The sequence below is a fragment of the Aethalodelphis obliquidens genome, unplaced genomic scaffold, assembly GCF_003676395.1.
Source record: "Aethalodelphis obliquidens isolate GAN/ISIS:26980383/991018 unplaced genomic scaffold, ASM367639v1 scaffold9, whole genome shotgun sequence".
NCBI lineage: Eukaryota > Metazoa > Chordata > Mammalia > Artiodactyla > Delphinidae > Aethalodelphis > Aethalodelphis obliquidens.
This window is the reverse complement of record NW_020837953.1, coordinates 24,253,877-24,267,070: the sequence shown is the minus strand read 5'-3', so window position 1 is coordinate 24,267,070 and position 13,194 is coordinate 24,253,877. Positions and strand designations below refer to the sequence as shown.

At 41.0% G+C, this 13,194-nt stretch overlaps 1 protein-coding gene across 2 annotated transcripts in view; it reads left to right on the top strand.

Annotated features, from left to right (window-relative positions):
- LOC113621832 (protein argonaute-4) overlaps positions 1-8,746 on the top strand; it is a 42,746-nt gene extending 34,000 nt beyond the window's left edge. For both annotated transcript variants that reach the window (XM_027109124.1, XM_027109125.1), the window contains 3 exons: positions 5,275-5,376; positions 5,631-5,830; positions 7,913-8,746. In XM_027109124.1, coding sequence (XP_026964925.1) covers positions 5,275-5,376; positions 5,631-5,830; positions 7,913-8,021 — 411 coding nt within the window. In that variant the 3' untranslated portion in view covers positions 8,022-8,746. The remainder of the gene's footprint in view (positions 1-5,274; positions 5,377-5,630; positions 5,831-7,912) is intronic.
- Positions 8,747-13,194: the final 4,448 nt, after the last annotated feature.

Sequence of the window (13,194 nt, the reverse complement as noted above, 5' to 3'; positions counted from 1 at the left end):
TCCTTAACTGCATAGTCATACCCCATCCCGCTGTTGACTTGCTATCATGTAACTTTAGGACCTGGACTCTCTTTCTAAACCCCCAAGCTATCTCATAGCTTTGTTCTTGACCATCCAGTGTCACTCCTGACCTTTGAAGATTGACAGTCCCAATCCTTGGTCTACTTTGCACCCCTGACACCAGCATCTTCAATTCTCTAAACATGCCTCTTGCCAGTCTCCAACTCTGAATTAGTGTACTTGCCCATTTCTTTTGCTGCTAGTCTTAGGCTGATTGAGGTTGCTGAGGAAAAAAGTCATTTATTTAATAATGAACCATAATACAAGTGCTTGACAGCAAATCTCAGCCAGGCCTTTGATGCTGCAATTTCTTTTCATTTATTGTATTCCCCATAACATCTGTTCTAAACCTTTATATTCTTCTCAAGTCCCCAACCCCATCCATGAAGCATTCGTTGCCAACAATTTACATTGCCAACAATAGAATAACCTTCTGTTTCCTCCAGAAAACAAAATGGAGAAGGCATGAATTTTCTTGGCTTCCTCCCCTTTACTTTCAAATTTAGCTAAATCTGTGTTTTCTTATTTTCTTCCTTGAATCTCAGAGGCTAATCTCTCCACCTATGCTTTTTTTCCCTCCACCTATGCTTTTGTTTTTAATGCTTTCTGCCTTCTTTAGAGCCTCACTTCATCAATTATCCATTTTTTTTCAAAATTTCAGTTTTCCCCATTCCGTTGCTTCCCTCTCCTCACCTTTTAAAGTTTCTCAACTCTTCCTCAGTCTCTCTCAAAACTTCCCTTCTCCCTCAATCTACCTGCCATTTTTTCTTTCCTCCCTTTCATGACCAAACTTATAGGAAAAAAAGATTTGATTTTCTTTTTGTACCTTCTCACATAATACTTCAGTTCTCTGTTGCCTGACTTTTATTTCACTGACTCCACTGAGGTCGTTCTCTCAATGACTTGCTCATTTTGAATCCAGCGATATCTTGTCAAATTCCCACACTGACCTCTTTGAAGCACTTATGGATGTTTGCCTTCTTTGGCCTTAGCAATATGATTTTCCAGGCTCACTACCTACCTCTGTAATTAGGCTTTCTTTGACTCCTCTTCTTCCTCTGTCCATTAAACATTGATGCTTCCTGGCATTTCATATTTCTCTCTTCTCTTCTCAATTTCAACTCCCTTAGTCTCACCGACTTTTCCAGATTCACGTACTTGCTTATAGATTCCTAAATCTGTATTTCCAGCCCCAGATTTTCTATGCAGCTCCTGATCTGCACTTCTGTCTACCAGTTTACTTAGATGCTCTGTAGGCATTGTATCAGTCAAGATAGGCTAGGCTATGCTGTGGTAACAAAAGACTCCAAAGTCTTAGTGGCTTACTAAGATTTATTTCTTGTTCACATTACACATTCATTGTGGCACTGCTACGGCTGGGACCTCGCTGTCCTCCCTCTGGAACCTAGGCTGACAGAGAGGAAGCATCTGTCTGGAACTTCACCAGTCATTGTAGTAGAGGGGAAAAAAGATACATGACAAGCCATATGCTGGCTGTTAAAGCTTCTGCCCAGAAGTAGCACATTTCATATCACATTTTATTAGCCAAAAGAAGTTACATGGCCACTTCTGAGTTAATTGGGTAGGGATGTATAATCCTCACCCAGGGAGGGGCATGGGAATATTTGGCACCAGTGATACAATCTACCACAGGCATTTCAAGCAAAGCACATCTAAACCTTCTCCTTATTGTTTTATCCACATCTAAAAGCTATTCCTCCCCCAATTTTACTATTCTTCTATTGCTTGGCATCACTATATATTAGTCAGCCAAGTGAGAAACTTCAGAGTTGTCTTTAAATTCTTCTCCTCTCTTCCTGTCCCCGCTTCCCATGTTCAGTGGGTCAAACAATTCTCTGTGTTCTGCCCTGAAATCTCTTGGCTCAACTCTTCCTCTTGTGTGTTCCATCTGCCCTAGGCAGAACTCTTCAGTACTGCAGGAGACTCCTCGCAGTCTCCCTGTCTCCATTCCTCCTTCACAAATGCATCCTCCACCTACTGTCAGGGCTAGGTTTTTTTTGTTTGTTTGTTTGTTTGTTTTAAATTAGATCTTTCTTTTTTTTTTTTTTCCCTCTTGCGTCTCCCTCCCTCCCACCCTTCCTATCCCACCCCTCCAGGCGGTCACAAAGCACCGACCTGATCTCCCTGTGCTATGCAGCTGCTTCCCACTAGCTATCTACCTTACGTTTGATAGTGTATATATGTCCATGCCTCTCTCTCGCTTTGTCACAGCTTACCCTTCCCCCTCCCCATATCCTCAAGTCCATTCTCTAGTAGGTCTGTGTCTTTATTCCTGTCTTACCCCTAGGTTCTTCATGACATTTTTTTTCCTTAAATTCCATATATATGTGTTAGCATGTGGTATTTGTCTTTCTCTTTCTGACTTACTTCACTCTGTATGACAGACTCTAGGTCTATCCACCATATTATAAATAGCTCAATTTCGTTTCTTTTTATGGCTGAGTAATATTCCATTGTATATATGTGCCACATCTTCTTTATCCATTAATCCAATAATGGACACTTAGGTTGTTTCCATCTCCGGGCTATTGTAAATAGAACTGCAATGAACATTGTGGTACATGTGTCTTTTTGAATTATGGTTTTCTCAGGGTGTATGCCCAGTAGTGGGATTCCTGGGTCGTATGGTAGTTCTATTTGTAGTTTTTAAAGGAACCTCCATACTGTTCTCCACAGTGGCTGTATCAATTTACATTCCCACCAACAGTACAAGAGTGTTCCCTTTTCTCCACACCCTCTCCAGCATTTATTGTTTCTAGATTTTTTGATGATGGCCATTCTGAGGGCTAAGTTTTTAAAATACAGATCTTATCCTGCCACTCCACTGCTCAAAAATATTCATGTTACCCCTGTTGCCTACCAGATGCTTCCTTATGGTGCTCGGTGTTTTCCCACGGTAGCCAAAACACATTTAGTTTGATCTTTCACCATGCCCCCATACACCTTCCATTAGCAATGTGACTATTTCCATTTCCCATATACATTGTGTATTTTTATCCCTGGAATGACCACATCCATCCCACCTTTTTTTCCCCATTATTTTTATAATAAGATATAATATAGACACAGTAAAATTCACTATTTTTAGCATACTGTTCTGCATGTCTTGACAAATGCATACAGTTGTGTAAAACTACCACCTTAATATATAGAATGATTCTGTCACACATAAAAACTCTCTTATGCCCTTTTGTAGTCAACCCTTTCCCTTACCTACAGCCCCTGACAACCACTGATGTATATTCCGTCCCTATAGTTTTGTTTTTCCCAGTATGTCATATGAAAAGAAGTCATAGCCTTTGCTCTGGCTTCTTTTACTTAGCATAATGCATTTGGGATTCATCCACGTTATTGTGTGTATCAGTAGTTTGTTCCTTTTTTATTGCTGAGTAGTATTTTGTGATGTAGATGAACCACAGTTTATCCATTCCTGACTGCAAGGGGTATTGAAATGTTTCCATTTTCATTCTATCCCCTCCATCCAACCTGTGCTTATCCTATAAGGCATGGCTCAACCATTTCCTCCCACCAGCTTTTCCCAGTGCCTTCCATAAGGCCCTTATTACATTGCATTGCAGTGCATTGCCTGTGACTTTCATGAAGAGCAGGAGGGCAGGTTCTTTAGTTCTCTCTGTGACTCTGTCTCTCATCCCCAACATCTGTTGCAGAGCCTTGCACGTGGTGCTCAAGCAATAATTATTGAAATGAACATGCCTGGACCCCCTTTTCCCCAGGGCAGCACCTCTTTAGGTTCTCATCTGTAGATTCCAAGAGATTTTTAAAAAGGGATTCTATGGTCAAATAAGTTTGGGAAGTGCTGTATACTCCATCTCCCTCTTAAAGATTATACGTTACTAGATAAAGGTTCTGAGAAGTCATACAATAGAAAAACCTTTCAACTGTGGTTTAACCCCATATCACTCAAATTTATTTGACCATGAAACACCTAAACACATCCTGCAGAACTAATATTTCTAAAGCATACACTTTGGGAAACAATACTAGAATGATTGTAGCTCAGTTACATTTCCTCTTGTCCAGCTAAGTACCCCAGGTCACATATGAATTTCATGGAATGAGACTTTTCTATACTCATGTATGTTGTTATTATATGCATTGGTGCATGGTCTTCAGCTGAAGTTAACAATAGTTAGAATGGAGCCAAATAAATTCCCATCAAATCTGTGCCAATATGCTAAATGTACTACCTCGTGTGGAACCCATGTGTACAGCAGAAGTGGATGAAAACTGACCAAATAGCAAGATTTAATTCCTTTCCTTGAAGTTCTCCTCTCTGCTTTTCTAGAAGTTTGATTTTAGAATTTGGCTCTAGAAGAACTTTAGAATTTTAAAAGTATCAGAAATCATCACCTAATTTTATGGATGATTAGATTGAGGCTTTGTTCAAGGTATGTAGTTACAAGGCTGGGCTTAGAACAGAAACTGTGGCTTTCCTAATTCTCATTTCAATGCACTCTTCCTGACAATACATGTGCCAGTGAATTCTTTTATTGATCCTGTAAAAGTATTAATTTTGTTGAACCTGGTGAACCAGTTCACAGATTCCTTCATCTTAACTTTTTTTTTTTTTTTTTTGTGGTACGCGGGCCTCTCGCTGTTGTGGCCTCTCCCGTTGCGGACGCGCAGGCTCAGTGGCCATGGCTCATGGGCCCAGCCGCTCCGCAGCATGTGGGATCCTCCCGGACTGGGGCACGAACCCGTGTCCCCTGCATCGGCAGGCGGACTCTCAACCACTGCGCCACCAGGGAAGCCCCTTCATCTTAACTTTTACTGAAAGTTGTAGGTTGTTTTTTTTTTTACTCCAAATAAGGAATAAAACTGATTTTTTTTCCCCCTCAGGAAGCTTATCCATCTTAAATGTCTTCTTTTCCCCCTCTGTGAACACACCGAAGTGTCATCTGTAAAATAGATGACAATAATGTAGCCCAAAGCCACAGGTAAAATAATTCTTTGTCTGGATTCCCTTAGAGAAGCAGTGGAGTATATTTGAGAAAATATCTAAGGTTGAAATAGTTGGGCTAACGGAAAGTTACAGAAAATTCAACATCTTGAATTAAACTGATTTTCAAGAGTTCCCTTAAGAGCAGTATACTAATTCTTACTAATGGCTTGAGCTCAATTTAGCACTTTGATGACTAATGACACTCTTTTTTTTTTTTTTTTTTTTTTAAGGTGGGGAAAAGTGGCAATGTACCAGCAGGCACTACCGTGGATAGCACCATCACACATCCATCTGAGTTTGACTTTTACCTCTGTAGTCATGCAGGAATTCAGGTAATTTGGAAGCTAGTCCAGGTCTTTGATTTGATAGGGAGGTGTTTGCAAATTCAGCAACTAGCTTGAGTAGACTTGTTATTAAACACTGTACATAACTTTGTTAATGCTTGTATCCTAGAACTGTTATCTTTTGGTCTACGTATCTGCTTGTAGGTGTGCTAGGCAGGAATATTTCTGAATTTAAGTAGGTTTCAATTCTCTCAGGTCATCAACCCATGTCAGAGACATTAATCATAAAACTCTTTCTCCAGGGAACCAGCCGTCCTTCACATTACCAGGTCTTGTGGGATGACAACTGCTTCACCGCAGATGAGCTCCAGTTACTAACTTACCAGCTATGTCATACCTATGTGCGGTGCACACGCTCAGTCTCTATTCCAGCCCCTGCCTATTATGCCCGCCTTGTAGCATTCAGAGCAAGGTATCATCTGGTGGATAAAGATCATGACAGGCAAGTTTCTCAGGCAAATAAAATCTTTCTGTCTGTGTTTAGCAGCATATTAAAAAAAATGAGCTACTATAGAAAACCTTTAGGAAGAGTTAAACTTCCTTTTAGGGTTTACATTTCAAGGAGCAGATAAAATTGCATATGCCTTTAAGAGCTGATAATGTGACTTTTGGTCCAAAAATTGCCCAGGCTTGTTCATACTTGTATGATGTGTCTAAAGTCTGCCCCAAAAAGCAGTCTCATTTGAAACTACCTGTGGATTTCCCATAGAGCCAAATGCATTTCAGTTCTGCTCAGGTCCTAAGCAGCCTCAAAAGATGTCCAGCCCAGTGCCCTGGCTCCAGTCAGAGCAGTCACAGGTCTGTGGATTCCACTTCATGCAAGGGGGAAGTCCTGACCAGTTCACTTTACTTTCAGTACAGTCTTGGAGGATGTATCAGAGGGAACCTGGGTTTGTGTCGGGAACAGGTAGGGTACCAGACCATTCTCACCCCCAAATAAGGATCTCAGGAGAATCAGACATATTGACCTGTTATTGAGCTACTATTAAATAACTAAACAAGCTTTCTGCGTTAAATTTTTTTTTCCAAATGGCCATCTGTGAAGTGTAGTTGTTTCTGGGCTCTTCCCCAAGTCCGAATTCAGCTGCTAAATAGTAGACATTCCACTGCAAGTCTATTTCTGTATGGGTTGAAAGTACGCTATGATGGAAAATGCCCAGCTGTGGCTTTGTACCTTCCATTCTGTAATATACATATTCATTCAACACATTTACTAGGTATTGCCTGTGTGCCCAACACTGTACTAGGTACTAAAAACTGTAAGTTGAGGAAGACATGTTTCCTGGGATTTTATGCTTCAGTATGGGATACAATACACGCAAACGTAAAACTGACAATTAGCCCATAGCAGTATAGATGAAAGTGCAATTGGACATCAGAGGAAAGTCTGTTAGAGATTTCATAGCTGGATGGGTAGGATTTGGCTCTACAAAGAAGAGAAAAGAATTTTCCAGGCAGAGGGAATAATGGACACAAAGAAGAGAAGACAAGTGACATGTTTGAACAATAGCAAGTTTTCTTTGGTTGGAGCATTTGAAAGGGGAATAGCAGGCATGAAGCCGGAAGAATATGTTAGAGCAAGATTACCTTTGTTTAACGTAAAAGGCTAATCCTGGGATAAAATAGACATTACTCAACAGTTAATTGGATGTGAGTGACAGAGAAGAGGATGAAGTAAAAAATGACTAAGATTTTGAGCCTAGATGATAAGGGTAATAATAATTTAAGTAGAGAAGTCAGAAGAGGGATGGTGATTTCCTATTTACTAAGCTTTTTATCACATGGTGCCCTTAAAAGGTATGTTCAGAAGTTGTTACTGTTACCCTAAAAGATCAAGTTCAGAGGAGTTGTTACTTGTCCAGGGTCATATAGCTAGTGAGGGGAAGACAAGAAAGACTGGTGGCATAGTAACATTTGCTGAGTATCTGTTATGTTGCAGCACTGTGCTAAGCACATTCATTCATTCATTCATTCATCCATTCAACAAATGGTTATTGAGGCAATGCTATGTGGCAGGCACTAGGGATTTAGTGGTGAGTAAGACAGACAAAGTTGCTGCTTTCTTGGAGGTTACATCCCAGTAAGGGAAATAAATAATTATCCAAATAATAATCTTTCAAATAAAATAAATGTAGAGGATTCTGTGAATGTATATTCCAGGTGGCTCTGACCTGAACTTCAGAATCAGGGAAGATTTCTTTGGGGGAAATGACATTTGACTGAAGCCTAAAGGACAAGTAGGCATTAACCAGACATAGCAGACAAATGGAAGTCCTTGTGTAGGCACTGTTGAAGATTTGGTCTTTGCAGACATTATTCTAATTAATTGCAGCAGCCCATTAAATAAGTTGTATTGCATTTTCAGTTGAGCAAACTGGTGTTTAGAGAGACGTTACAAATTATTTAAGGAGCCACACCTTGAGCCCAAGATCTTGACTCTAGTACTATTCATGCTATTTGAAACATGTGGAGTTTGAAGTGGTCTTTTGTCACTCTTGGTTTTTTTGCTTTCTTTTCTTTACAGTGCGGAAGGCAGTCATGTGTCAGGACAGAGCAATGGCCGAGATCCTCAGGCCTTGGCTAAAGCTGTGCAGATCCACCATGATACCCAGCACACGATGTATTTTGCTTGAGAGTCTCAGAAAAAGAACTCAACCAGTTTGGCACACCATGCAGGCTCAAAATGTTTCAAACGCCTACTGCCTCTAGAGAGAGCCAAGTTGACTTCAGGTGGTCCTCTACCAGCAACTCAGAATAGTTGCACTGAATCTATACTTCACAGCACTGTCTGATGCATCAACAAAATTGAGCCATTTTTTTAAAGTAATAGATACTCATTGATTATCTTTTCTGATGCACTGGACTGAATTTTTACCTCATCATGCAAAGGCTAATCAGCCTGAACTTTCTAAAGGACTTTATGAGAAAGGTTTCTATGGACTATTTTGCTAGCTGTGGTGTTCACCGCATCCCTCTAGTCTTACAAGAGAAGCTTATTCCTTTTTCCTGTATTCGTCGAGTGGGGTATATGCATAAATGGGAGAGAAAAACCAATCTACTTCAGTTCAGTGTAACTATTTAATTGTGTGGGTCAATAGGCTTTTTAATGGAGATTTCTGACTTCGCCACTGTAAATGCCTTTAACGAGCATTAACTTTTGAAAGTTTTACAGAGTTTTATTAGTTTTACTACTTTATGTATTGATCTCTACAGACTTGTGCTGGTGCAAGTACAGGCTGCCAGGCAATTGCACTATATTTGGCTGCAGATTCAGACAGGCAGGTCTCTTATTTGGTTGACTTTTGTGAATGTGTAACACATGTGATGCATGTCATGGTGACAGATAACACTGCCATGGTAAAAAGTACTCATGTTTCCCCCTCTTTGAAAAAAATTAGCTTTTAGTATTTTTCAGAGTTTTCAAAAATGCCCATTTTATGCTGCTGTGTGGTTTGTTAGATCTAAATGATTTTTTAACTTTTCTCATAGCAAGTTAACTTTGGCAATAAACATTTTTTAAAGTCCCTCCTCTTCCTCCCCCTGACAGTGTAGTTTTTTAGATGAGATTTCGGTATGATTTTTATCAGCTATTTCTTATAGATCATAATCTGACAATTTTTGAAACTGGTCAGAAAAGGCATATATTTCCATGCCTTTTTTTTTTTTTTTTTTTTTTTTCCGGTACGCGGGCCTCTCACTGTTGTGGCCTCTCCCGTTGCGGAGCACAGGCTCCGGACGCGCAGGCTCAGCGGCCATGGCTCACGGGCCCAGCCGCTCCGCGGCATGTGGGATCTTCCCAGACCGGGGCACGAACCTGTGTCCCCTGCATTGGCAGGTGGACCCTCAACCACTGCGCTACCAGGGAAGCCCTCCATGCCTTTTTAAAGAATTCTTTTTATCTGTTTTATAGTCACAGTTGGTGTCCTGTCACTTTGTTTTAAACTAAGCTAGAACCAGGATGCTTCCTTATTGAATAGGCTTTGCCAGTCCTTAAGGTACCTTGAGTGATGCTGCAACTTGCAAAAATGTACCAGCATTTAAAACTTTATTCCCTGGGAATCAAGGTTACTCACACAATTACTTGTAATGGAAATTTTTTGCTTCTCTTTCAACCTGAAATGTACTTGGTGGGGTTTCCTTCCTTTTATTAAACTAAAACTGCATAGAAAAGGTTGCTTTTTCTTAATAGATTCTGGATTGCGTTCACAGGGAGAGAGGATTCCTTTCTTGTCCAAACAAAGGGAGTTGATCTAAAGCAAGCATCAGTTAAAATGTGGGGGGAAAAGGTATTTTGTATTTAGTGTAGATAATACTTTGTGAATGGACAACAGTTACATAGAGTCTTGATAGTTCCAGCCAGTGTTTCCCAGCCCAAATTTTACTGACTTGGAATTCTCTGTCCTGGAACCTCAGGAGTGAGAGCTGAAAGGAGGAATAAAAGGCCCAGAGCCACTCCACATGGCTGAGGAAGGTGCTGGGGGAAGAGATAGATGCAGTGTGGTAAAACGGTTTTGCCACCTCTGTCTGGAAACTGCTGGTGGGGGAAACACTGGATCTAATGGTGAAGGATGTTGCTTGAACTCATTAGCTGGTCCAAATCTCTTAAACTAGCCTTCTCAAAATCCCAGCAATATAAAGCACTGTTTTTCTTCAGTCTTGTAAACAAGCTTGTAAATACGTTAAAGTTTACATTTCCATGTGCTGTTCATCAGCAGCGCCACCAGTGTTTGCTGAGACTGGTCTCTGAGAGTTTTATAATGTATATGGAGTCCTAAAGCTCATTAAGATACAAGTGCAGACGTCCTTGTTCTCTTCATAGAGTGGGATGAAAGCAAGCTCTGTAATTGAGGCATAACAGAGGCAGGAGTGAAGAAGATGGCAGATGTTAATTTCTTAAGATTTTCCTTTTTTGCAAATACCTCACTTGGACACACAAATCAGGACACGTTGGTGAGGGGCTGGCTGCTGCTTTTTATTCACACTTGTTCAGGGAGAGCACAGAAAATACCCTTCAGCTTGGCCACCCTGGATACAAGAGGAGGAAAAACGGAAGTTTCCTCTAGGAAAAGGATGACTTGCTGGAGTCCAGGATGTGAAGAACTCTTGGTGGCTGGCTGGCTGGCCAGTGGGCACCCCATCTGCACTTGAGTGCCTCGGACTTGCTTGTTAACAATGCACAGAAGAAGCGTCACTTCTCACCATCTCCTGGCATGTATGGAGCAGGGAGCAAGGCGGAGTGCCAGGAAGCCCTGACGTGCTTGCAGATGGGCTATACACTCGACCTTGAACTGTAGTTTGTAAGACCTCAGTCAGTCCTAGTACACTGGGGCAAATCAGTGTAGTGGTGGAGGAAAAGCCGGGAGGCCTATTTTTATAGGAAAACAGTACCTTTGAGGGTTTAATGCTGCCGTTTTGGACAAAAGGAAAGAAATATAGAAGAATTAGGATTGTTGGAAAAAACTTGCTGAGCGGTGAATCTTTAAGAGGTAATTACTGCAGAATCCGAGTTGCAGCAATACTCATTGCAAGCAGGTCTGAATGCATAGTTTTAATTCGGCTTGACAATTTGAACACGTTAACCCCTTGGGACTGACTGAATCATTATGCATGTGTCAATCAATGGGAGGTGTGCATTCTCTAGAAGTAGGTGTAGGCTGTTTGGTTTTTTTTTAATGCAGCCTGTTCAGGCACTGTCATGTGGTGTGAAAGATTTAAATGTAGCAATGCTAAAGAGTTAACAATTTTGGGATAAGGCACGGGGACATTAAAAGAGTGGTGAAAATCCAAATGTTGAACCAATTATGTTTTGTTGTTGTTGTTAGCTGTAGAGTGAACAACATATTCATTCTTACTGTAAATTCTATTTGCTGCTTCCAAAGGTGATGATTTACAAGCAGACATATTCTATATGGTCTGTATTTTAGGATCTGGTGCCCAGCCTATATCAGAGCTTACCTACCTGGCTCAGCTACCTACCCTTCCTGTGGGAAAAGGTAATCCACTGTTTAACCAGGCTCACCCTCTCCGCCCTGCCCTAGCAACCCTTTGTGGATGTGCTGTAAGATTTTCTTGCTCAATAGCAAGGTGGTAGCTCTGCTTTCATTTTAAGAAAGTGGAGGCTGAGGGCATTGTATCAATACTGCTTCAACTCCAAGGATTTTTCCTTGTAAAATTAAAGGGAAGATCTTGTTACCGATTAACCATTTTCGTACCACTTGCTATTGACATATTCATGCTCTTTCTATGTCTAGTAGCTGAAAAATGTTTGCATTTGTTCATTTGACTAATGGTGTCATTTTTGTTTCTATATTGTTAGGCCTGTAATGTTCTAAAATGTATTTTATTAAATTTGGACTGGATGTTTGTCTCTAGCAATACGAGGTACTTTCTAAACTATTAAGGGAGGGGTGGTATCTCCGAATTGAGATAAGATGATGGTTGTTTAAATTTTGCAATTTTTTTTTGGCCTGCAGGGATATTTTGTGTTCATGTGTCCATAAAAGAATAAATTGGCATTCTTGTGCCAAACATTGTTTTTCTTGTCAATTGTCTAATAAATATAGTGTATACTGTAATAGCAATACACATGGTTACTTTTTTTTTTTTTTGGCCACACCGCACAGCTTGTGGGATCTTTGTTTCTCAACCAGGAATTGAACCCACACCTTCGGCAGTGAAAGCACAGAGTCAAAGTTTGAAGAGTTGAAGCCAGGCCTATCTAACTTCATTATACCTGCTACTGAGGGTGAAATTATAGGAACTTAAAAAGGGAAACAATTTTTGTCATGGGGAGTCAGGAAACACTACAGAGTCATGAATTTTGGGGTAGATCATGAAGCACACGTCAGACTTTGCCAGGTGGATAAGTGGGGAACAAGGGGATTCTAGACACACCGTTCCCTCACAGTAGATTAGCTATAATTTTTATCTACTCCAGTTCTTTCCTTTATTACTTCTTTGGGTGATAGAATCCCTCTTTCTTACGGGAACCCCATTATTTTGTGTGTTTCAAGTGAGTCCAAATGGCCTTCCTCACACTTCTTCCCCCTCCATTTGTGTCCTGTTCATGTCCATCCTTGAATCAGTCCCTGGGGGATGTGTCACATAATGACTCCTGTGTCAGGGAGTGGCTAGCAAGTAGGCATGTCACAAACAAGGCATGTTCCTCCTCCGTCTCTTTTTCTCTATCTCTTGGCTCTGATTTCCTCTATGTTGACTTTATTCTCCAGAAGCTATTGGCAAATCTTTAAGGAGAAGAGGGACAAAATCAGATGGGAAAACTAGCAACTATATTGCAAATTGACTGGAGAAGGAAAGAAATTATTTTAGTTTAACAAACATTTTTGGAGCTCCTATTATGTGCTAAGAAATATAAAGACGAAAGACACAAGTTCTGGTCATTGAAAGGTTCACTTGTAAACTTGGGGGCCACATATGTAACAAGGTAGCTTTAAGGGTTAAGTATTATGAGAAATATATACACATAACCATGGGACCACTTAGAGAGGCTGCTAACCCACCTTGGGGAGATCAAGGAAGGCTTCTTAGAAGAAATGATGACTGAGATGTCTTATAAAGAATAAATAAGAGGGCTTCCCTGGTGGCGCAGTGGTTGGGAGTCTGCCTGCCGATGCTAGGGGATGCAGGTTCGTGTCCCGGTCCGGGAAGATCCCACATGCCGCGGAGCGGCTGGGCCCGTGAGCCATGGCCGCTGAGCCTGCGTGTCCGGAGCCTGTGCTCCGCAACGGGAGAGGCCACAACAGTGAGAGGCCTGCGTACGGCAAAAAAAAAAAAAAAAAAAAAAAA